The sequence below is a fragment of the Ranitomeya imitator genome, chromosome 1, assembly GCF_032444005.1.
Source record: "Ranitomeya imitator isolate aRanImi1 chromosome 1, aRanImi1.pri, whole genome shotgun sequence".
NCBI classification, from domain to species: Eukaryota; Metazoa; Chordata; class Amphibia; order Anura; family Dendrobatidae; genus Ranitomeya; species Ranitomeya imitator.
The window spans coordinates 217,794,001-217,819,804 of NC_091282.1; the positions used below are offsets into that span (position 1 = coordinate 217,794,001).

General features: G+C 43.6%; 1 protein-coding gene across 3 annotated transcripts in view; it reads left to right on the top strand.

Annotated features, from left to right (window-relative positions):
- The window catches only part of SLC12A2 (solute carrier family 12 member 2), a 135,711-nt gene extending 110,521 nt beyond the window's left edge, over window positions 1–25,190 (top strand). For 2 of the 3 annotated variants that reach the window (XM_069753983.1, XM_069753974.1), the window contains 7 exons: window positions 1,212–1,322; window positions 11,257–11,379; window positions 17,843–17,954; window positions 20,418–20,504; window positions 21,451–21,586; window positions 23,417–23,484; window positions 24,508–25,190. In XM_069753983.1, coding sequence (XP_069610084.1) covers window positions 1,212–1,322; window positions 11,257–11,379; window positions 17,843–17,954; window positions 20,418–20,504; window positions 21,451–21,586; window positions 23,417–23,484; window positions 24,508–24,643 — 773 coding nt within the window. In that variant the 3' untranslated portion in view covers window positions 24,644–25,190. Of the gene's footprint in view, window positions 1–1,211; window positions 1,323–2,040; window positions 2,092–11,256; window positions 11,380–17,842; window positions 17,955–20,417; window positions 20,505–21,450; window positions 21,587–23,416; window positions 23,485–24,507 lie in introns of all 3 variants that reach the window. The other variant, XM_069753964.1, reaches the window with a different exon arrangement.
- Window positions 25,191–25,804: the final 614 nt, after the last annotated feature.

Genomic DNA, 25,804 nt, shown 5'->3' on the forward strand with positions numbered 1-25,804 from the left:
AAAGTAGATTTTGGGCATCAGCGTTAGCGCATCCTTTAACAGATCCGTTAAATGGATGGCACGACTGCGATGTGAACCTAGCCTTAGACACAAATGTTCACACTGAGCATATCCGGTGTCCAGGCAGCATGTTTCAGAGCAGAAAGCTAATAAAACAAATATAAAGTTATGCAGAAGATTCAGTAAAATTTGTGGAAGTCCAGTGGCGGTCCGGCTTGATTGACCGCCATCTCTGTATGCACAGTCATAGAGCCAAAGCTGTCAGTCAGTTGCAACGCCGACTGTACTGCTAAGTATAGAAAGAGCAGGGGAACAAATGAATAAAGTACATATTTTACGAAGCTTCTTCCACATCTATATATCCATATTCTTAGCTTTCTGCTCTGTCACTTAAAGGCTTAGTTTTAGACACTTATTAGCAAGAATAAACACTTTTGACTTTTTATAGTACTTTTGTTTTTGCTAATTTTTTAATGAGGTCAGGGGTCACTGTACTTAAGCTTCCTGTTATCTTAGTGTATATATTGCATTCAATGTCCAATTGCATGATGAAGATGCCAGTCCTGCGTTGAAACACATTGTATAGACTTTAAACCTCTAACTTTCTGCCTGTTTTTTTTCTTACCGGTATATAATTTTGAGTAACTATATAACAGTACAGAATTCCTTTAGTCTACATCAAGCTGGAGGTACCTTGTATTTCACCTGGACTTCCCCAACCAGAAATGTCCAAGGCTCAGTGTTTTTCTTCAGACTTGTTAAATTCTTAATAATGGATTCAGACAGATGGAATAATTCTTTGGTTCCTTGCTTGCCTTTTAGTATAGCTGAACACACCATGTAGATTATTGTGACCATTTTATCTTCAGACCTTACACTCTATTCTCTACTTTTTCCTGGAAGCACTTTTTAATTGAAATCTTAATTACTGCAGATCTCTTTAGCTTGTCTGCGCGGAAATCCAAAGATCAATAAAATGTGGTCAATAGCTGTCTGAGTCTATGGAGGTCAGAAAGGCTTCAGAACCCAATGGCCCAGATTTTACTCCCAAGTCTCTCCAAGTTGACAATCTGCTGAGCTTTCTGTTATGTAAACCGTGAAAGGTTATGGTACTAGTTAAAAATGTCAATTTCAGTCGTCGTATTATTCACCAGAAACTCAAAAAAAAAAATCTGTGTTCTTCATTATTTTGTGTTTCTCTTCTTTTCCAGAGGAATTGCTGTCCTCTCAAGAGAAGTCTCCTGGCACCAAAGACATCGTAGTAAACGTTGACTATAGTAAAAAGGCCGAGGCAGAGTCATCAAAGCCTTTCTCCAGAAAAGGTATAAGCAGAATTGGCAATAGGTTAGGGTTTGGGATCTAAATTGGTAAATTAGTCGGTACTCATCTAGTCCACAAAGTAAATGTAAGTAACACACAAAACAGGGCGTAGGTAGGAACATAAAGGAAATAATCGTAATCTCAATTAGAGATGTCGAAGACTGCCTATCCATATTAGATTTATTTGGGGTCAATTCTTCAGGAATAGTGACAGGTGACCAGTATGATGTAGTGAAGACCAATCCATCTTCTGTTACAACACCGTATCAGTGCGGAGGATTACTTACAGCTCCACCCTGGCAAAGCCGGGCATTTGCTTAAAGATCCGTAATTGTACAGTAGGGTCAGAATACTTGGATAATGCCAACTTGTGGCATGGGTTTGGTTTAGAAGTATTAAACATATAGTGTTACTAATGTTTAAAAATATGTCCCCATTACCCAGGATTTTCATTATTTCGTCCTTAATAATGGAAAGCAAAACCCAAAGCATGCAAATGAGACATAGCTACATGTATGTGTGCATGGTTTTGTAGATCACTGTTGTGGTCGGTGGTTTAGTGTGATTTTAGTACGTAGGTGTTTGTTTTGTGGTTTATTTTCTTTCATTTCATGTGGGTAGTTAGTGTTTTTTTTTTTTTAATGTGTATATCATTATTTTCCATTGGCTGTTAATATAATGACATTGCCTCTTTCATGTTTCTTTCTAAATAATGTCCAGAGGAGGAAGACGATGGAAAGCCACAACCAACACAACCTCTGTTGAAAAAAGGCAGGCATTCACCATTTTTGTTTACGTTATATTCCTCATTTCGTCTTTGGTTCTTTTCCATCTTTGTTCTTGTTTCTTTCATCCTTCCTTTCATTTCCTGAAGGAAAAATCTGGTAGAGACTTAAATATGTCTAGTATTGAGGGAAAAAAATGAATCAAATGAAGGTGTTTTCCCACAAGTTACATTTATTATCTTTCCACGAGATAGCTGATAAATGCTTGTTTGTTGTGACCCCTTACCAATTCGTAAAATGGGTGTCCCCAGTCTTCAGTTCTGTTTCCAAACTTCACTACTGTTAACCTAATCTACTTTTCACCATTGTTCTATAATGGGAGTGGTTGTGGTGGGCTTGATGGAGGTGGGGTGGCATTGAAATATTTATCACCTATCCTCGGGGTCAGTGATAAATGTTATTTCTGAGAAAATATCTTGGTGTGAAGTAAAAACAAAAATATATGGACGTGATTATTGGTAGCTCTTCCACTTTAATCTCTCTTCTTTTTCCAAGTTACAGTTTTCTTCTTCTCTTTATAACTATTGGGTGACTTTCTTTTGGGGAATACTTCTGACTTTCTAATGTTATCTGCTGTGTGTCACTTACAATACAAACATGCTGAACTTGAAAACATTTATAAAATCCAAACGTGTGAATAATGTAGAGTAGAAATGTGTTGTGTGAACAAGACAAAAGTTATATAACACAATTTGACAGATGGCTCGCCTGTGACTGCCATTATGAAAATTAAAATTGCAGTCTTGTTGCTTTAAAGGCATTAAACAGGATTCAAGAACTTTCTTTCTCGCTTCATTGGGTGACACAGGTAACCATGGGTGTGTGCTGCTGTCGCTAGGAGGCTGACACTATGCAAATAAAGAAAGATAACTCCTCCTCAGCAGTATACACGCTCCGACAGGCACTAGGCAACTCAGTTTTTGCTTGGTGTCTGTAGGAGGCGGACCTGTATCTAACACCAGATCCACATTTATCTTACAGGGATTTGTTGTGTGTTATTAATCATTTCCCCTTTCTTTTTCAGATGCTTTCTTCAGGGTAACAGGGTGCAGTTCTCTCACCCTGTTTTCCCCACATTAAGGGAGCGAGAGAGCAGTGTGGTATCACCCACATCGCACCCTCTCGGACCCGCTGGGCAGAACTCCGTCCCCTGTCACCCTTACGGGTGTATCAGGGTGACTCTCTTGGTGGCCAGTCCTTGCCCTGTCCCCCCCTCATTCCTCTCCTCGGTGACCTCCCCCCTTTCTAAGGGGTTGATACCGTCTTCTGCACCGTGGTACGGCGCGGGAAGGAGGATTCTCACTTCCAGGACCCTTCCTACTACCCAAGGGCTCCTGAGGTGATCCTCGACTACTAGGTAGCAGATCTTCAGATCCGTTTGTCTGTCTCTATACCCACCACCGCCCTAGATGTTAGCGGCGCGCTCTCTGCTCGGAGCACTTAGTTTATTTGCAGCGTTCCTCCTTGAAGTAATCGCTGCGGCTCTAACGTTCCTTTATTAGGGACAACAGGGGATCCTGAGGCAACGGGCACCCTTTTATTTGAATCCTCGCACCGTTTTTTATTTACGAGTGTGCGCCTTTCGGCTCTTCATTTCCGGCACTTTCTGCCCTGGGAGGCCGCGTCCCCCTTTGCCTGACAGCGCTGGACACGCCTCCCTTCTAGCCCAGCGCTGGTATTACCTGCACTCCTCCGGGCCACGCCCCTTTACATCGCCGGCCTATCAGGCTCTTACCTTCCCTTCAGCCGGCCACGCCCACCTCTTTTGGCGCGCTCTCTGCTCAAGCACGTCGTTACAGCCTGCGCTTTCCGGCCACATACCTCCGGTACCTCGCGTGCCTATAAGGACAAAGTGTGGGACGCAGTTTTTTTTTTTTTCTCATAAACTGCTGATCACACAGGTCTGTTGACTCTTGCTATACTCTATCCCCGGCTGGAATCTCCCTAAGCAGCATCGCCTGCTGGCATATTGGTTCAGGTACCTTTTTCATACTCTACCTATGCCCAACTCCGCAGGGGCCCCCGGCTATCTACCTACGGTGATTAACTACGCTTGTGCCCGCTGTATGAAAAAATGGGCTTCAGGCCAGCCATCGCCTTTCTGCACATCTTGCGGTCCTCCCATCATGTCCATCCCTCAGGAAGCTCCTATTGCTCGGGATGAGTGCACCCCCCTCTCCCGGAGTGGGCTGCTGCAATGTCTGTCAGTCTCCGACCTGACTAAAGTATCTCAGTCCCTGGTTCAGGTACTAGAACGTATTCCACTGCTGACTACTGCCACCAATGCCACGAACGCTCAGCACAGCGCTTCGCTCGCACCTGTCCAAGACCCTCACAGGGGCAGACTTGAGAAAAGAACCAGAAAGCACTTTGTCTAGTTCTTCTTCCACTTCTCCGGATCCCACTACGTCAGCCGGAATACCCCTCTCTACCTGTTCCCCCTCCTCGCAGGCGGTCGTCGGGTCAGATGTAACTTCTCTGTCGGAATCTGACTCAGATGCAGATCAGACTTCCGAGACGCAGGATATGGTTGACAGCCTTCTCAGCTATTATTCAAATGCTCGATCCTAAGGAGGAACAGGCAGCTTCTCAGGACATCTCTGTTTATTTCAAACGGATGAATTGTCCTTCTAGTGTTTTTCCCAATCATAAGGAGTTTTATAACACTACGTCTAGACACTGGGAACACCATGGCAAATGCTTTCCAGGAAGAAAACGCTTGGACACTTTATACCTGTTTGCTTCAGACTTTGTTAGCAAATGGTCCGAATCTCCTAAGGTAGATCCACCTGTGTCCAGATTATCCTCCCAGACAGTTTTGTCCATACCTGACGCAGGGTCTCTAAAGGACCCCACGGACAGGCAAATGGAGGCTCTAACCAAATCAGCTTTTGAAGCTTCTGGCGCCTTTCTCTGTCCCAATTTCGCCTCTACCTGGGTGGCGAAAGCGGTGTCTGCCTGGGCCAAGACCCTTCGCAGAGGTATTGTAGCTTCGGCTCCTGCACAGGAGTTAGCGGATTAAGCATCAGATTTCACTTGCCGGAAAGTACCTTCTGAATGCTTCTCTGAAACAGCAATATTGTTGCCATTTGCCATGTCCTTTGGATGAAGGCGTGGAACGCAGATCCCACTTCCAAAAAATCCCTCCCAGGTCTGCCCTTTCAGGGTTCCAGGCTTTTTGGTGCGCAGCTAGACCAAATGATTTCGGACGCCACCAGCAGTAAGAGCACCTCTCTATCGCAATCCAAGCCTAGGCGCCCCTTCAATAGAAGGGGACCCCAGTCCTTTCGCCCCTTTCGCTCCCTCGCCTCCTCAGGTGGTGCACCTCAGCAAGACCGGTCCTACAATCAAAGGGAGCGAAGGAACCTTCATTCAGGCCTAACCCTCACTAGAGAGCTAAAAGCCGCCCCTCTAAACCTTCTGATTCTCATGACGACAGGTTTTCTTCCAAATGACGGCTCACCCCCAACTGGAAATCTTTCCAGGGTGGGAGGCAGGCTTCTTCTGTTCAGAGGCTTGGTTATCGGTGGTCGACGACGCTGTCTGGGTAAGGGAGATCGTCACATCAGGCTACAAAATAAAATTTTCATCGCTCCCAGGAAAACATTTTTTCCTCTCTCGTACACCCAAACAACCCTCCCATGTCCCAGGCTTTTCCTGGCTGTCGATTCCCTTCTCGCCTCAGGGGTAATCGTCCCAGTACCTTCCAACCAGCTGTTTTCCGTTTTTTACTCAAATCTTTTTGTAGTTCCGAAAAAAGATGGCTCTCTTCGCCCGATTTTGGACCTCAAAAGGTTGAACTGTCCCCTCCAGATTCGTCACTTCAAGATGGAGTCTCTGCGCTCGGTGATCGCTTCCATGGAACCGGGAGAATTTCTGTGCTCTGTGGACATTCGGGATGCGTACCTGCACATTCCGATTTGTGTTCAGCAGCAAAAGCTCCTTCGTTTCGGGACCGAGGACTAATATTTCCAACTCACGGCTCTTCCTTTCAGCCTGGCGTCCGCTCCCAGAGTTTTTACGAAGGTAATGGCAGCGGTCATGGCAATCCTTCAGTCAAAGGGGATTCTTGTAATCCCCTATCTTGACGACCTCCTCAACCCACCTCAGTTGGATAATCAACGAACAAAAGTCCACCTTGATTCCGACCCAGCGTCTGGAATTCCTGTGCATGGAATTCAACACCATTCAGGCTCAGGTCTTCCTCCCAAGGGAGAAATTCTCTCTTCGGAGGGGCATCAAAGTCCTAAAACATCCTACCCCTCTACCTCTTCGAGTCGGCATGAGGGTTCTGGGCAAGATGGTCGCTTCCATGGAAGCGGTCCCTTATGCTCAGTTCCACTCTCGCCCTCTCCAGCTGGCCCTTCTGTCAGTTTGGGACAGGAATCCGCTCTCCTTAGACCGCCCATTTTGCCTCCCTCTCGATGTGAGACAGTCTCTCATTTTGTGGCCGCTATCCACTTCCATTCTGCGCGGGACATCATTTCTCTCCCTCCGTTGGCAGGTCATCACTACCAACGCCAGTCTCCAGGGGTGGGGTGCGGTCTTTCTCCACCTCAGAGCCCACGGGCACTGGACTGCTCAAGAGGCACGCCTCCCAATCAATCTCTTGGAGATCAGGGCTATTTTCCTAGCCCTCCTGTGCTGGCAGTCCCTCCTATCGGGAAATCCGGTCCGCATTCAGTCGGACAACGCCACAGCCATGGCTTACATAAACCATCAAGGAGGGACTCGCAGCATGCAAGTCATGACGGAGGTGGCAAAAATTCTGAGGTGGGCGGAGAACCACGTCCCTTCCATATCAGCTGTCCACATCCCAGGGGTGGACAATTGGGAAGCAGACTTCCTCAGCCATCAGGGGCTCATGTCAGGCGAGTGGGCTCTTCTTCCCACTGTCTTCGACCAGATTTGCCTAAGGTGAGGCGTGCCGGACTTCGACCTAATGGCCTCCCGAACAAACCACAAGGTTCCCCAGTACGTATCCAGATCCCGGGAGCCGAGAGCCATCGGCTGCAACGCTCTCGTGATCTCTTGGACCCAGTTTCAGATGCCTTACTTGTTCCCTCCTCTTCCCTTGCTTCCAAGGGTCATAAAGAAGATAAAATCAGAGGGAGTTCCTGTTCTCTTAGTAGCTTCAGGTTGGCCCCGCAGGGCTTGGTATGCGGAGCTAGTGAACATGTTATCGGACGTCCCTTGGAGGCTCCCAGACCATCCGGATATTCAATCGCAGGGTCCCCTTTTCCACCTGAATTTTCGGTCTCTAAATTTAATGGTATGGCTGTTGAGGCCACAATCCTGAAGGACGCAGGTTTTTCTCAACTTGTCATTCAAACCATGATAAGAGCTAGGAAACCAGCATCTTCTCGTATCTACCATAGATGTTGGAAATCCTTTTCCCGATGGTGTGAAGTCAACGCTCTATCTCCTATGGTCTTTTCCCTTCCTTCGCTTCTCGGATTTCTTCAATCGGGTCTAGATTCTAGCCTCTCCCTGGGCACTCTAAAGGGTCAGGTTTCTGCTCTGTCATTTCTCTTTTAAAAAGACCTTGCTTCTCTTCCCCGGGTGAGAACCTTCCTTCAGGGAGTTGCTCATATAGCACCTCCTTACCATCCTCCGGTTGATCCTTGGGACCTAAACCTCGTGCTCGGTGCCCTCCAGGGTGCGCCTTTTTGAACAGATTCGGGACATTTCATTCTCTCTTCTTTCCTGGAAAGTAGCTTTCTTGGTCACTATCACCTTGATTAGGAGAGTTTCCGAGTTGGCGGCGTTGTCCTGTCGTTCTCCCTTTCTGGTCCTCCATCAGGACAAAGTTGTCCATCGGCCTGGTCCTTCTTTTCTGCTAAAGGTGGTTTCGGCATTTCACATCAATGAAGACATTGTTCTTCCTTCTTTGTGCCCTTCCCCAGTTCATCCTTTGGAGAAATCTCTCCACAATTTGGATGTGGTCAGGACTATCCGAGTCTCTTTCCAGAACTGCTCCTTTTCGTCAGTCCGACCCTCTGTTTGTCGTCTCGGGAGGTCGTCGGAAGGGGCTTCCCCGCCTCTAAGTCCACAATTGCTCGGTGGATCCGTTCGGCGGTCCTGGAGGCATACCGTGTCCAAGACATTCAGCCTCCCCTGGGGGTGAGGGCTCACTCTACCCAGGCTGTGGGATCTTCATGGGCAGTAAGTCTCCAAGCTACGGCCTCGCAGGTTTGCAAGGCCGCAACATGGTCATCCATCCACACCTTGTGAAATTCTACAAGGTGCACACTCAGGCTTCTGTGGATGCAGGCCTGGGTAGGAAGATACTGCAGGCGGCGGTCTCGAACCGGCCGACCTAGTTCTCTACTCTTATTATCCCGCCCTTGGGACTGCTTTTGGATGTCCCATGGTTACCTGTGTCCCCCAATAAAGCGAGAAAGAGGGATTTTTGGTTCTTACCATAAAATCTATTTTTTTGGAGCCTTCATTGGGGGACATAGCACCCGCTCTTTATGTTGTACCATATTGGCCAACGTGCCGTTGTTGTGGGTTGGTACATAAGTTGAGTTGTTTATACTTGTTCCTACTACTGCTTTTGCACCAACTGAATTGCCTTGTGCCTTTCGGAAGGTGTATACTGCTGGGGAGGAGTTATCTTTCTTTATTTGCATAGTGTCAGCCTCCTAGCGACAGCAGCATACACCCATGGTTACATGTGTCCCCCAATGAAGGCTCCAAGAAAGAGATTTTACAGTAAGAACCAAAAATCCCTTTTTTTTTTTTCCCCAAAAACCATGCTGCATCTGTAACTGGGGTATTACAGCTTATCTGCACTTGCTTCAATTGAGCGGAGCTGCACTATCAGATGCAACCTGCAGTGGGGCAAGTAACTATGTGATCCCTTGCTGATTTTGTAAGTTTGCCCACTGACAAAGACATGAACAGTCTATAATTTTAAGGCTAGGATAATTTTAACATTGAGAGAGAGAATATCAAAAATAAAATCCCGAAAATCACATGGTATAAATTACATAAATGTATTTGCATTTTGCAGTGAGAAATAAATATTTGATCCCTCTGGCAAACAAGACTTAATACTTGGTGGCGAAACCCTTGTTGGCAAGCACAGCAGTTAGACGTTTTTTGTAATTGATGAGGTTTGCGCACGTCAGGAGGAATTTTGGTTCACTCTTTGCAGATCATCTCTAAATAATTAAGATTTTGAGGCTGTCGCTTGGCAAGTCGGAGCTTCAACTCCCTCCATAAGGTTTCTATGGGCTTAAGGTCTGGAGACTGGCTAGGCCACTCTATGACCTTAATGTGCTTCTTTTTGAGCCACTCTTTAGTTGCCTTGGCTGTATGTTTTGCGTCATTGTCTTGCTGGAGGACCCAGCCACGACCCGTTTTTAATGTCCTGGCAGAGGGAAGGAGATTGTCACTCAGGATTTTACGGTACATGGCTCCATTATTCTCCCATTGATGCGGTGAAGTAGTACTGTGCCCTTGTCAGACAAACACCCCCAAAACCTAATGTTTCCACCTCCATGCTTGACAGTGGGGACGGTGTTCTTTGGGTCATAGGCAGCATTTCTCTTCCTCCAAACACGGTGAGTTGACTTAATGCCAAAGAGCTCAATTTTTGTCTCATCTGACCACAACACCTTCTCCCAATCACTCACAGAATCATCCAAGTGTTCACTGGCAAACAGATGGACCTGCACATGTGCCTTCTTGAGAAGGGGGACCTTGCGGGCACTGTAGGATTTTAAATCTTTATGGCGTAGTGTTAGCAATGGTTTTCTTGGTGACTGTGGTCCGAGCTGCCTTGAGATCATTAACAAGTTTTCCCCGTGTAGTTTTAGGCTGGTGATCTCTCACCTTCCTCATGATCAAGGATACCCCACGAGGTGAGATTTTGCATAGTGCCCCAGATCGATGTCGATTGACAGTTATTTTGTATTTCTTCCATTTTCTTACTATTGCACCAACAGTTGTCTCCTTCTCACCCAGCGTCTTACTTATGGTTTTGTAGCCCATTCCAGCTTTGTGCAGGTCTATGATCTTGTCCCTAACATCCTTATAAAGCTCTTTGGTCTTGCCCATGTTGTAGAGGTTAGTCTGACTGATTGAGTCTGTGGACAGGAGTCTTTTATAAAGGTGACTATGTAAGACCGCTGCCTTTAATGCAGGTAACAAGTTGATTAGGAGCATCTAACTGATCTGTAGAAGCCAGAACTCTTAATGGTTGGTAGGGAATCAAATACTTATTTCTCACTGCAAAATTTATACAATGTGATTTTCTGGATTTTATTTTTGATATTCTATCTCTCAATGTTAAAATTAACCTACCCTTAAAATTAGACTGTTCATGTCCTTGTCGGTGGGCAAACTTACAAAATCAGCAAGGGATCAAATAATTATTTCCCACACTGTATTACGCGTATGTGGAAGAAGGCAGCAATGTACTCAACCCTCTTTAAAGGGAATCTGCCGCCAGCTATTTGTGACCTAATCTAAGAGCAGCAGAATGTAGAGCTTATAGACCCCGATTACAGAATTGTCACTCACTGACAACTTGCTGTAGTTTTGGTAATCTTCTGCTAAGTGATTTTATCAAATGAGAATTAGTACACCTTCTGCCATCTGTTCCTCCATATTCATGAGCCCTGTATAACTCTGCCCCCTCACCAGTGATTGGTAGCTTTCTGCCTAGACGCAGTATAAACAGAAAGCTGCCAATCGGTGTGGGCAGTGGAATAAGGCGCCAGAGGCAGAGCCGCTGCAGAAGACAACCGCAAATCTGCCTTCAAAGCCACTTCAGGAAAGACTTCACCAAGGAAAACGTCAGAACACAGACGTATGCACATGCCCTAAACACTTTTGAAACCGCATCAGGTAACTATAGGAAATAGAAAAAAAAACTCCCCAAAGAAGGAGCGTGTCCTGAAGCGGTATCCAATAGAAAACTCATTGTGTTTGGCGGCTTCAAAAGACCGCCATATGCGCATTGTAGTAATGAACACTTAGTATTTGGTTAAGTTTGAATCTAGGTAGATGTCGGGTAGTAAGAGCAAAAAAGGCTTGTTGTCTTCTTGAACAATTCCGAGTCATCTGATTGATCGGCCTTCTAAAGTGGAAAACTATTAATAATTAAGTTCATTAAATATTTTTTTGCTTCTCTTTGTAGACTCCAAAGGTCAAAGCGTTGCTCTGAACACTGCAGACCAGAGACTTCTGGATGCCAGCTTACAATTTCAGAAGAAGCAAGGCAAAAGCACGGTTGATGTGTGGTGGCTCTTTGACGATGGAGGTAATTCATAGCGACTGACCAGAATGACCATGCTTCAATACAAGTGTGACCTTCATTTGTAAAAGTCAGAACTATTATTGTCAGGCTTAAATGGTCATTATGATATATTGCTATTAGCTGTAAAAGGGAACTGTCACCTGGTCTGAAGTGGCCATTTTGCTCTTTATTCCTGCTGCTTCCCAGAGTATCTCTTTAAAATAAAAAATATAAGATTCCAGTTATATTGGCCTTTATTTAATGCTTTTTTTTAACCCCTTAATCCCATATGACGTACTCTCCCATCGCGGTGACCTGGGACTTAATTCCCAGTGACAGCATAGTATGTCATATGCGATCGGCCGCGCTCACGGGGGGAGCGCGGCCGATCGCCGCTGCGTGTCAGCTGACATCCGGCACTATGTGCCAGGAGCGGTCACAGACCGCTCCTGGCACATTAACCCCTGGAACACTGCGATCAAACATGATCGCAGTGTTTCGGCGGCATAGGGAAGCATCGCGCAGGGAGGGGGCTCCCTGCATGCTTCCCTGAAACCCTCAGAGCAACTCGATGTGATCGCCTTGCTCCAAGGAGCTCCTACCTCCTTCTCCCCGCAGGCCCCGGATCCAAAATGGCCGCTGGTAAGCTTGCAGCCCTGCCTGTCAGATCGCTGGTCTGATACAGTGCTCTGCAAAGTGTCAGATCAGCGATCTGACCCTATAACAATGTTATAAAGTTAATAAAAATGTATATTCGCATGTGTAAAAAAATAAATTCCTAAATAAAGGAAAAAAAAAATATTGTTCCCATAAATACATTTCTTTAAATAAAAAAAATAAAAATAAAAGTACACATTTAGTATCGCCGCGTCGTAACCAGGGCTGTGGAGTCGGTAAGCCATAGTTGCGACTCCGACTCCTGGATTTTATCAGGTTCCGACTCCGGCTCCGACTCCGATTCCTTCATAAATGGCCAATTCGTAACAATAAATTTACTGTTGTCAAATATTAACATCGTGCTTATTCAGTTTCTCCCCATCATATAAGTAATCAGACCACTTAGAGCAAAACCTATATTTATTAGAATACAATTAGAATACAGCAAATAACTTTTATAAACTTTTCTAAACTCTTGTAAGTAAATATGCAATAAACACTGTTATGCAGTTAATAAGAAGAAATCTATAAATTTGTCCTCAGAAAAAGTATTGCCTCAGTCAGATCCTCCTTCATGGATGCCCTCAAATCTGATCTAATTATTTTGAGAGCAGAGAATAACCTCTTTAATGTGACGCTTCTTTGACATTCTCAGGTTTTTAATTCTGCATTCATAATCCAAATGACAATTATTTTTCCTAAAAACAATTTTACAAAATTATTGCCAGGTCGTACAACTGATATAGTGGTCAGTAGGATTGAGCGACTTTTGTTTTTATAGGATCGGGTCAGATTTCAGACTTTTTCAAAAGTCGGGTCGAGTGAAATCGGCCGATCCTATAGAAAAGTCGGGGTCGGCCGAAACACGAAACCCAATGCAGTGCATTGGGTTTCTAATGGTTCCCAGGGTCTGAAGGAGAGGAAACTCTCCTTCAGGCCCTGCGATCCATATTAATGTGTAAAATAAAGAATAAAAATAAAAAATATTGCTATACTCACCCTCGGACGCGCCCTGGTTGTAACCGGGAGCCTTCCTTCCTAAGAATCAGCGCTTGTAGGACCTTTTGATGACGTCGCAGCTTGTGATTGGTCGCGTGAGCGGTCACATGGGCGTCACGCGACCAATCAGAAGCCGTGACGTCATCGAAAGGTCCTTCAAGCGCTGATTCTTAGGAAGGAAGGCTCCCGGTTACAACCAGGGCGCGTCAGAGGGTAAGTATAGCAATATTTTTTATTTTTATTCTTTATTTTACACTTAAATCTGAATTCCGATACCAATTCCCGATATCTTAAACATATCGGGAATCAGGATCGGAATTCCGATTCCAGATTCAGAAGATCGCCGACTTCATGGCCGACCCCACACAGGGGTCGGGTCGGGTTTCATGAAACCCGACTTTGCCAAAAGTCGGCGACTTCTGAAAATGGCCGACCCGTTTCGCTCAACCCTAGTGGTCAGTAATACTGTTATGCCTCATGCACTCAGTTAACTGATGCAAAGTTTGTTTGTCTTCCTCTTCTGAGTAGCAGCTGTGAGATGCTTGGAAGACACACACCAAACATCTAGTCTAGAGGAGGAGCTTTACTACTAAGAATTTGCAACACATTTTCACACTTAGTTTCATACATTGTAAGTAGGGGGGTTGGGGCAGCATGAGGTTAACCAAGTATAAGATTAGATAAGGGCAGTGGAGAACAGTGACTCACAAGAAGTAAGAAATGTCTCTATCCCCAGCAGAACTGCTTATCACTGTTGTTCATAGTTTGATAGAACATATATATATTTGAGTAACATTTATAAAATTCATATGAAAGTTCAATTATGAAATATTAAAGGGAACCTGTCACCCCGTTTTTTGAGATTGAGCTATAAATACTGTTAAATAGGGCCTGCGCTGTGTGTTCCTATAGTGTATGTAGTGTACCCCGATTCCCCATGTATGCTGAGAAATAACTTACCAAAGTCGCCGTTTTCGCCTGTCAATCAGGCTGGTCAGGTCGGGAGGGCGTGGTGACATCGCTGGTTCTTCCTCAGCTTTACGTTGGTGGCGTAGTGGTGAACAAGCAGCGCGCGATCTGCGCTGTCATCCCTTTCGTCGGTGGGGGCGGCCATCTTCCTGGGGCCGCGCGTGCGCAGATCGAGTGCTCTGCTGCACGGGGCTTCAGGAAAATGGCCGCGGGATGCCGCGCGTGCGCATTAGAGATCGCGGCGGCCATTTTCCCAAAGCCGAGTTTGCATCTCGGCTTTGGGAAAATGGCCGCCGCGATCTCTAATGCGCACGCGCGGCATCCCGCGGCCATTTTCCTGAAGCCCCGTGCAGCAGAGCACTCGATCTGCGCACGCGCGGCCCCAGGAAGATGGCCGCCCCCACCGACGAAAGGGATGACAGCGCAGATCGCGCGCTGCTTGTTCACCACTACGCCACCAACGTAAAGCTGAGGAAGAACCAGCGATGTCACCACGCCCTCCCGACCTGACCAGCCTGATTGACAGGCGAAAACGGCGACTTTGGTAAGTTATTTCTCAGCATACATGGGGAATCGGGGTACACTACATACACTATAGGAACACACAGCGCAGGCCCTATTTAACAGTATTTATAGCTCAATCTCAAAAAACGGGGTGACAGGTTCCCTTTAATAAAAAATTTTTAAAGTCGGAGTCAGTACATTTCTACCGACTCAGACTCCAACCAAAACTAACTCCGACTCCATAGCCCTGGTCGTAACGACCCGACCTATAAAACTGTCCCACTATTTAACCCCTTCAATGAACACCATAAAAAAAGGCAAAAAACAACGCTTTATCATACCGCCGAACAAAAAGTGGAATAACACGTGATCAAAAATACGGATATACATAACCATGGTACTGCTGAAAACATCATCTTGTCCTGCAAAAGACGACCCGCCATACAGCATCATCAGCGAAAAAATTAAATAGTCCTCAAGAATAAAGCGATGCAAAAATAATTCTATAATAATTTTCTATAAAATAGTTTTAATCGTATAAAGGCGCCAAAACATAAAAAAAAATGTAAATAAGGTATCGCTGTAATTGTACTGACCTGAGGAATAAAACTGCTTTATCAATTTTACTAAACGTGGAACGGTATAAATGCCCCCCTCCCCCCCCCCCCCCAAAAAAAAAAGAGAAATTCATGAATAGCTGATTTTTGGTCATTCTGCCTCACAAAAATCGGAATAAAAAGCGATCAAAAAATGTCACGTGTCCGAAAATGGTACCAATAAAAACGACAACTCGTCCCGCAAAAAACAAGACCTCACATGACTCTGTGGACCAAAATATGGAAAAATTATAGCTCTCAAAATGTGGAGACACAAAAACTATTTTTTTGCAATAAAAAGCGTCTTTTCATGTGTGACAGCTGCCAGTCATAAAAATCCGCTAAAAACCCCGCTATAAAAGTAAATCAAACCCCGCTTCATCACCCCCTTAGTTAGGGAAGAATAATAATAAAAAAAAAAAGTATTTATTTCCATTTTCCCATTAGTGTTAGGGTTTGGGTTAGGGCTAGGGTTAGGGTTGGGACTAGGGTTGTAGGGTTAGGGCTAGGGTTGGGTCTAGGGTTGGGGTTAAGGCTACAGTTAGGGTTGGGGCTAAAGTTAGGGTTAGCGTTTGGATTACATTTATGGTTGGGGTTAGGGGTGTGTCAGGGTTAGAGGTGTGGTTAGGGTTATGGTTGGGATTAGTGTTAGGGGTGTGTTGGATTTAGGGGTGTGGTTAGGGTTGGGATTAGGGTTAGGGGTGTGGTTGGGATTAGGGTTAGGGGCATGTTTGGGTTAGGGTTTCAGTTAGAATTGGGGCTTTCCACTGTTTAGGCACATCAAGGGCTCTCCAAAAGTGACATGGCGTCCGATCTCCATTCCAGCCAATTCTGCGTTGAAAAAGTAAAACCGTGCTCCTTCCCTTCCGAACTCTCTCGTGCGCCGAAACAGGGTTTTACTCCAACATATGGGGTATCAGCGTACTCGGGACAAATAGGACAACAACTTTTGGGGTCCATTTTCTCCCGTTACCCTTGGTAAAATAAAACAAATTGGAGCTGAAGTAATTTTTTTGTGGGGGGGGGGAAAGAAAAGTGAAATGTTCATTTTTTTTTTGTTTAATCATTCCAAAAATTCCTGTGAAACACCTGAAGGGTTAATAAACTTCTTGAATGTGGTTTTGAGCACCTTGAGGGGTGCAGTTTTTAGAATGGTGTCACACTTGGGTATTTTCTATCACATAGACCCCTCAAAATGACTTCAAATGTGATGTGGTCCCTAAAAAAAATGGTGTTGTAAAAATGAGAAATTGCTGGTCAACTTTTAACCCTTATAACTCCCTAACAAAAAAAAATTTTGGTTCCAAAATTGTTCTGATGTAAAGTAGACATGTGGGAAATGTTACTTATTAAGTATTTTGTAGTGGATGCTTTCCTGAAACGGAAAGTACTTGCAAGCAGCATAATACAAAGAATAGCAGGTTTACCCAGAATCCTTTGCAGTCGGCAGAGCTATGCAAATCATCTCTTTCCACCCCTGTCTAATCCACAGCGCTTTCGTCCCGCTACATTTAGCCCAACTTGGGTCTCTCCCTAAGGTGGCTAGCATGTATGTAAGTATTTTGTGTGACATATGTGTGATTTAAGGGCATAAAAATTCAAAGTTGGAAAATTGCGAAATTTTCAAAAGTTTCACCAAATTTCCATTTTATTCACAAGTAAACGCAGGTAATATCAAAGAAATTTTACCACTATCATGAAGTACAATATGTCACGAAAAAACATTGTCCGAATCATCAAGATCCATTGAAGCGTTCCAGAGTTATAACCTCATAAAGGGACAGTGGTCAGAATTGTAAAAATTGGCCCGGTCATTAACGTGCAAACCACCCTTGGGGCTTAAGGGGTTAAGAAACTTACCAAGGGGGCTTCCCTCAGAAGATCTCTTGGGCACCTATTTAGGCCATCCTGCATTACCCAGTGTGCAATGTTCCCTGGTAAATATCAAAATGTGCATTAAATAATAAGGCCAATATCCCTGGAATCAAAAGGTGGATTAACGAAAAATAGCTCAGATAGCAGCGGGAATAAAATAAGAGCACAAACTGTCCCCAACTGACCTGATGACAGATTAATATGGTTTATGCCCCTTGCATTGCGATCTTAGGAAACCGTTCTTGTGGTTCATGATATAATGTATCTATTGTAGTTATGTAATGGTTTCCGTTACTGTCCTGTAAACACCACACTGGGCCAGCTGGGAGCGTGGAGCACACTTTTGTCTTTAGTACTCAGCAGGCTTTGTAGATCTTGGCTGTGGAGACTGTCCATAGGGAAGTTGTCTGCTGCTGAGCACTATTTGGTTCATGTACCGCTTCAGCTGCTGGCCAGTTTTGACCTTATTCACAATGTTACTCCCGGAGGATAAATTCAGCTGTTTGCCAGTCGATTGAAGCTGGAGTCTTTCTGTGCTTCCAAGCAGAGGCTTGTGCATAACATTGATTTTTCTCTTGAAGGCAATCTCTTTGGTCAGTGCTGAGAAGCACATGAAGTCATGTCAGTTTTTATGGTTGTATTCGGGAAATATTGATGTCCACTAGTTACAATCATGGTACACTTGTAGTTATGTCGAGGCAAGTTATCCACATGGCACTGTAGATGCATGGCGAGGGTTCGTGTATGTAGATGACACTTGCACATATTCACCACATTCACTCCTTTATCTGCACTAACATTTCTATGTCCACATCACAGCAGTGAGACAGCGTGGTCACAAGGTTTTCTTTGCTTTTACTCACGCACACATTATCTTTCTTGCTCAGGTTTAACGTTGTTAATTCCATACTTGCTGACTACCAAAAAGAAGTGGAAAGACTGCAAGATCAGAGTGTTTATCGGTGGAAAAATTAACAGGATAGACCACGATCGCAGAGCGTAAGTTTGATCTTTTTGATAGACTGTCTTGTCATACTAGACAAGCTCAACTGCAACTATATGCTTGAGAAAGGCTTAGTAATGGTTTTTATTTCTGAAGCCAAAACATCCCATTTAAAATGGGTCAATAAAGTAGGAGAAAAAGCCAGGTCCAGCTGACTTATCCAGCACCAGTTATCTTAAAATCCTGATCGACTTTATTATATATCATATATCATAAGGCAAAAGTGTGCATCAACTGACTCGTTTCCGATCGCAAATGATCCTTCGTCACTTTGTTCTATTTTATGCCCTACTGCAGCTATATATGGACAGAAGTATTGAGACGATTACACATTACACCTATTGGAGCTTTTATAATATTCTATTCTAAATCAATAAATATTAGTATAGAATTGGTCCCATTTGCACCTAAAACACCTTTCACTCTTCTAGACATTATCTCTCCACTAATGAAACCTTCCAGTTGGCACAATGCAGTCAGATAACGTACTTCTGGCATTCTTAAAACCTAAAAAACTAAACCAAAGAGAAAAACTGAGCACAGAATCTTCTTGGCATACCTATCCCCAGCTCTCAGACCTAGGTGCCTTCACCATGCAAGTTCCCTGATGAACCCCCAAGTAAATACAGAAGGGGGAGAAACGCGTCCGGACCAGGGATGAGTTTTCCTCTATAGCTGGAATAAGGGATTCACCTTGCACATACAGCCAAGTCTTCCTTTAACTTTTAAGCTCTGAACGGTTTTGAGCACATCTGCACTTTATCCTTTGGATTATTAACCTCCTTCTTTGTGCTTTTTTTGTCTCCCTATAAGCATTATCTGAATAGGTTGAGAATATAGTCTTTTTTTTGCCACATTGGAATTTTGATCTCTATATAACAGTTGTTCCCCTAACATTGATTGCCACACTAGTGCTGCTAGATTGTCACTGGCTGTTACTATATATCTGTTGCTTCTGATTTTTCAAGCTTATTAAGCAGGCCAGGATTTTCCTTTCGCCTTGGCCAGCCTAGTGGGGACCTAGGCTGTCTGCAATTATCAGTAGAGATCCATATTTTTAGAGGCTAGATGTGTTTAACCTGATACAGATGCACTGGATCCATTTGGACCCAAGTGCACTTCTGTTTGTATGTCCTTTGTATAGAATAGGGATTGAATGGATGAATGGATAGCCGTTATTGAGCGTGGGCGCCACATTGCAATATTAGGGTGCCAGCCTCTGCTGTTAGGTAGGCCATCAGATTCTGGGGCCTACTAGGGCGAGTTTTAGGCATACGATTTACACCTTTTTCATCCTCCACCCCTTATAAGACCGCTACCTTGATTCCCTAGTCAATATCTCTAACCGGGTGTGTTTAAACCTATATTGGTGTGTAATTATCATTAATACCGTAAGATGTATTTTTAGGTGTTTTTCGCTTTGGTTTAGTTTGCTACATTACCCCCCTTTTCAGCCTATCCGTATAGGTTTTTTGTGATTTTTAAAACCTAGACTCGTTGATCAGGCTGCTATATAGAGAGATCGATCTTGCAATATATAGGAGGGAAGCGCTTTACTGCAGCGGCTTCTAACTTTGGGGGCATCCAATTACAGGACCACGTTTGAAGTTAGTGAGCTCTTTAGAACAAACCATTCTTTCACTAATGTTTGTAAAGTCAGTCTGCATGGATGGGGTGGGATTTTATCCACCTGTGGTAATGGGGCTCAATCAAAAGCTTAAATTTATTAAAAAGTTTTTCATACTTTGTACGTTCAATTGCATCAGCATTATTTCCCAGAAGACCGATTTTAAAGAAAAGAAAATTCTTGGACTGGTTCCAGTGAAACATTGCCTATTTTTATGTAATACTTTTACAATTTGAGCAATGTATACATAACAACATGTTCCTTAAATACTAAAACATAATGTTTTTCAGGGATACTTTGCACACCCGAGTCACATGCACAATGCACATTTAGACCTCAGGATAACCTGAGAAGTGTAATCCAATTTGTCACCTATCACCATCATTATTTATGATTATAATGATCCATTACATTTTTAAATAATCTTTTCTTGAGAAGTGTGGGAAAAGCTGCTGTTCACAGAGGTGTCCTTCCAGCTTAAACCAAGTCCATTTATGACAAGACGATCTTGCTGGCGAAAGTGAGAATGACAGAAGTATTAAGTAATAAACCCGAAGCTACCAAAACAATTAGCACCGTGACATTCTGATCAGCACAGGAGTTTATAATATGTACGTTCTAAGAGGAAATGGCTGTGCAAGAGCAAATTCCAGTTCTGGGTTGAAAAGCACAATAATAACTTTGTTAGGACTTGTCGTCTTAGCTGACTGCATCTTCTCCCAGGGGAAAGGAGGACATCGAGCCCATCTGTGACAGCTCAGTTTGTACTATGGAGAAGATGTTTCTTAGATCTTATTGTCTGCTTACATCTGTCATGGTTTTTTTCTTCCAGGATGGCCACTTTACTCAGCAAGTTCAGAATTGACTTCTCTGACATTATGGTCCTTGGTGATATCAACACAAAGCCAAAGAAAGAAAAGTATGTGACGGTTCCGGTTTCTGAGTCAGTCTGTGACTCGTGGATGGGTGTGGGATCATGTGTGCACTTGTACTTTATAATTCCAGATTTAATATTGTAAGAATGTAACCTCTGCTGCCGAAAAGCAATGGGCCATTGTAGGAAACTCCAATTTGTGCAGTTTAGGGGAAAAAATAACTTGGGTGTGGTAAACCCAGGTTATTACTTGTTTAAAACCATGCTGGATTACACATATATGTGCAAGATATTTTATTTTATCCGAGCACACTCGCTCATCACTAGTTATGTTTTCATGGCAGAAACCATGGTAGTGATTGGTGACTGCTTTACTGGTCATGTGCTTGTTGTTCTGTCTATTTTGATTTGATCCCCTCTACTACAAGGGAAAGATTGTTTTTTTTTTTTTTTTTTTGTATTTTATAATCGTGTTAGATCTCCATGTAAGACACTGATGAAGAAAAAAAACACTTCAACGCTCAGTTGCACCTTTCATTTTTTTATAGGCAAGGATGTAGCCAGGCATCCTGATTGCTTGCAATAATATTTATAGGCTGTTTTATTACCTGGCATTCCTTTGTCACGATCACTTCTGACAAAACCTGGATTTGGCTCTGATTTCAGCAGACCTAACCCTTTCAGTTTTTTGTTTTCTGGTCGCTGTAGCTCCAAAAACATCAATTGGAATTGTCATTTTATAGAACCCGATGGAAATGATCTGCTTCCCATGGATCTTAGAACCTTTCCTTGTCTGGTCTTGTTTAATTGTGGAATTAAGATTTGTTCCTCTTTATACAGAGGAAATTGGATTTATGATGATAAAGCTGAGACTTTGATGTTTGAGTTGTAGATTCCTTAAATCCTTGAAGTGACTTTGCCTGTTAATTCCACTACTACAATGAAGTGTTTCTGCTCTTAACAGTTTGTTTTTCTATTCTGTTGCTTTCAGTGTGGCAGCATTTGAGGAGATGATTGAACCGTTTAGGCTGCATGAAGATGAAAAGGAACAAGATGTAGCTGACAAAATGAAAGAGGAAGAGCCATGGAGAATAACTGATAATGAGATAGAGCTTTATAAGACAAAGGTATCTATTACAGGCTATTCAAGTGCTGATCGCAGGGGATTATAGATGGTGTCTCCTAAATTACAATGGGATCGTGGTGGCACCAATCCTTTTAATATACAGGAAAATCCAACTTTTAATAAGATATCATCTATCTATAGGTGAAAACTGTACGATTGGCAGAGGTTCCCCATAGATTGTTAGAACCGTAGTGCCATGGATTGGTGGTCGCACATGCCCACTGCCTCTCTATGGGATTGACAATTTTATAAATGCTCTTTTAAGCTTGAAGCCAGCTGTGGCAATAAATTACTGACGATAACCCAGAAGAATTTCATGATCCACTAATGATATCTGTGGTTATCCTCAGACAAGCTGTTCCCCTAACAGCTGAACCATCGCACCATACTATCTGCTTCTAAGGAATTTTTCCAATTAACAGTTGTGGTTAGCTCATCCCATTGCACCAGTATTTTGTGGCAGCAAAATCATTTAAGAGATAGAGGACACCCTAAATTGTCCTAAATCTTGCATGGATACCTCGAATAAAGTCAGGGATATGTCCAATTTAGCCAGTCAGTTGACATGAAGAAAACTTCATCTGTAGTACCACCGACACAAATGGAGTCCATGGCATGGGATGTACAGGCTTACATCACCTTCATATTGGCAGGTCAAGACATTCCCATCTCATTAATTATATTCTTATACTAATTGAGTAAGAAACCGCATTTTAAAGAGAATCTGTCACCCCCTGGGAAGTATATGACCTAACAATGACAGACTGATACAGAGGGGAGAGGACCCTGCTCTTGCGGCCTTGCGTAATGTTGTTAAAGGGAATCTCACCTGTTTTGGCCGCTATAAGATGCAGCCATCGCCTTTCAGGGCTTATCTACATCATTCTATAATGCTGTAGGTAAGCCGCTGGTCCAACTTGAAAGATAAGAAAAATAACTTTTTATACTCACCTGGGGGGCCGTCCGGTCCGATGGGTGTTGCAGGTCCTGGTCTGGCGCCACCCATCTTCTTGCGATGCCGCCCTCCTGCTTGCTTCATTGCTCCCCGGCATCGCGCTGATGCGCTGGCGTACTTCTCTTTCCTGTTGAGGACAGAGCAAAGTACCGCAGAGCGCAGGCGCCAGGAAGGGTCGGAGAGGGAGCCATGAGGCAAGCAGGAGGGCCGCATCGCAAGAAGATGGGAGGCACCGGTCCTGCGACACTCATCGTACTGGACCGCCCCATGATGAGAATAATAAAAAAAGGTATTTTTATTATCTTTCAGGTTGGACCGGGGGCTTATCTACAGCATTATAGAATGCTGTAGATAAGCCCTGAAAGGTGGTTGCCGCATCTTATAGCGGCCAAAACAGTTGACAGGTTCCCTTTAAAATCATCTATCCTCCAGCCTGTCTGTTATAACTAGGGATGAGCGAATAGCTTCAGATAACGCCTTATCCAAATAGCTATAGCACTTCCCGAATAGCTGCATCAGGAACCCCGGATACATGGAGCGCTCCAGCTGATTAGCTGTTTGGCTCCGCAGTTGCATGTGTCGCCGCTGTGTGACATTCACAACACATGCATGGAGAGCCCAACTAACCGACTCTCCATGCATATGTGTTGTGACAGTGAAACCGTCTCGACACATGCAGCTGCGGCACCAAACAGCTGATTATCGGGAGCGCTCCAAGTATCCGGGTTCCCGAGGCAGCTATTCAGTAAGCACTACAGCTATTTGGATAAGGCGTTATCCGAAGCTATTCGCTCATCCCTAATCATAACATCTGTTCCATTTTTAGCTTTGCAAAGTCTGATTATTCACTATGTCTCATCCTCTGCTTTGCGTTAGACTCATCGTCAGATCCGGTTAAATGAATTGTTGAAGGAGCACTCGAGCACGGCCAATGTTATTGTCATGTAAGTTGGAATGTAATCTAATCTGAGTCGGAGTGTGCACATTATGATCGCACCACTTCTCTGTTTTGCATTTGTCAGAAATATGTGAAATATTTTAACAAGTATTTATGAGTTGCAAAACGTGTGCTTCTTCTACCATGGGTAGTATGGCTCTGGAGTGAAATGGAATGTGTGGTGATGGCTTATTTTTATGTTTAGAGAGTTTGGGAGTGTTGTCTTGGTGTCGTTTTTCCATCCTGTGTAGCATCCTGAAACGTGCTTTATCCTTCGTTCATTCCCTCCCAGCATGGCTCAAAGTGAGGACGCTGGGCAGGATGAGAACACTATATTAACCCCATATCTGCATGTTAATAGCATGTTTTCACGTGACCTGTTCTCTTTTAAGGTAGTAGGGCACCATGGCACCTTCAGAGGCTTATCAGTTGGGGTCCAATCTCCACTGATTTAAGCTTAAACACATCTTTGGGATAGTCCATCAATGTTCGACGTCTCAGAAAATCGGACACCTTTCTAAGGCTAGGTTCACATTTGTATGTCTGCAGACGTAATGCGTCAGACATGTATATTAAAAACGTAAGCAAACGTGCCATAGGTTGACATGCGTATGCCTGAATGTATACGCAATCTACATCTTTATATTTTTGTTTTCATTAACAATAAATATTTTTCTTTTTCTCAAGTAGTTTGTACTGGTTTAGATAGGCTGACCCACTAGAATTTAAGTCAACTGTTTTGCAGAGTGTGTTTAAAGGGGTAAATAGTAAACTTTTTTTTACCCGTCAAATTTATGTTTAAACATGTATACATTTGAAACGGGGGTGTGTGTGTGTGTATTACATATGTATACCTTTTTTCCCAACTATGATTCCTTATACATATAAAGATAGTTTTTTTGCAATTCAGGTGTGTTAAATGTCCAGCGCACAATGCTGTTAATGTGTTCCATGCTAAATCACAGCCTATTAAATGATTTTGCACTAATCTTCATATTTTTAGACTAACTGCTTAATTCTTTTATGACAGGAGCCTTCCAGTTGCAAGAAAAGGTGCTGTGTCCAGCGCACTATACATGGCTTGGCTAGAGGCACTTTCTAAAGATCTCCCACCCATCCTGCTTGTCCGTGGAAATCACCAGAGCGTCCTTACTTTCTATTCCTAAGCGCTGCCAGCCGCAGGGCCCCAAGAAATGGTACTTCGGTGGCTGGGATGCACATCACCACATTCTGTAAACCCCTAGAACTTCACTTTCTTGATTCCACAGACTTGAAAGCACATGGAAGAAAGTAACTTTTTCCCACACTTGAGAATCTGTTGCAGTTTTACTGCTTCTGTTACATTACTGGTGGATCCTGGCTTCATAAGGGAGATTCCTATGTATGGGACTCAAATACATGGAAGTTTATTTCTCTGCTACTTGAAAAGCAGCAATAAAAGTGTGTTTGTTTTTATTTTGACCAGTGAAAGGATTCTAGATTTGTAAAGCCTTTAGCCTTGAGGTGCCTTTTGAAAATTAACCAAACTTCATCCATACCCCCTTTTTTTATAAACTTGTATAGAATGTACAATCTGCCTTTCAGCTAGGACTTTAGATCAAAACCTTTAGTTTCTAGGTTCTTCCATCTTGACTATAACTTATGCTGCTTCTCAGTCTTCCACCCAGCGATTCACTCTTCTATTACGTCATAAATGTTATTTTTTTTAGATTACTTTTCTTTTACATGTCTGAGAAAACGCACAGGGTCTTGGCAAGACACTATCATTTATTGTTAGATTAGCTAAGTGACCACATTGGTGTATTGGGACAAAAGAGCGGATTTTATGGACCACGTCACTATTCTTGTCCTATGGTTTTTAAAGCGTCAAAAGCATTAAATGAGTGTGGATTGCATACACTGGTGAAACGCTACTTTATATACACCCCATCTTCACTTTTCATTTAATGGTCCGTGTGTCATTCCAATATATTAGTCTTAACCGTTTGTTAAAAGGGTTGTCTGCAACTAGCCTATTGATGCCATAAATATGAGATCAGTGGGGGTCAGGCACCCGGGACCCCCCAGAGTTTAGCTGGTATGTGCTCCTGCAGGGAGAGGTAAGCAACGTACAAAGCGGGACTGCACAGCTCTGTATATTTAGTGGCTATTGCTGATTGTCTCCCATTTATGATCTTCTACTTGCACTTGTTCCTGGCCCATCTGTTGAATTTGAATAGTAGAAAAAAATGGTTATAGATTATCTCAGGTAAACTGTTCAATGACATTCAACTGGTAATCTATATTCATTCCAAGGTTTAATGCACACGGGAGGAGGCCATATTGTG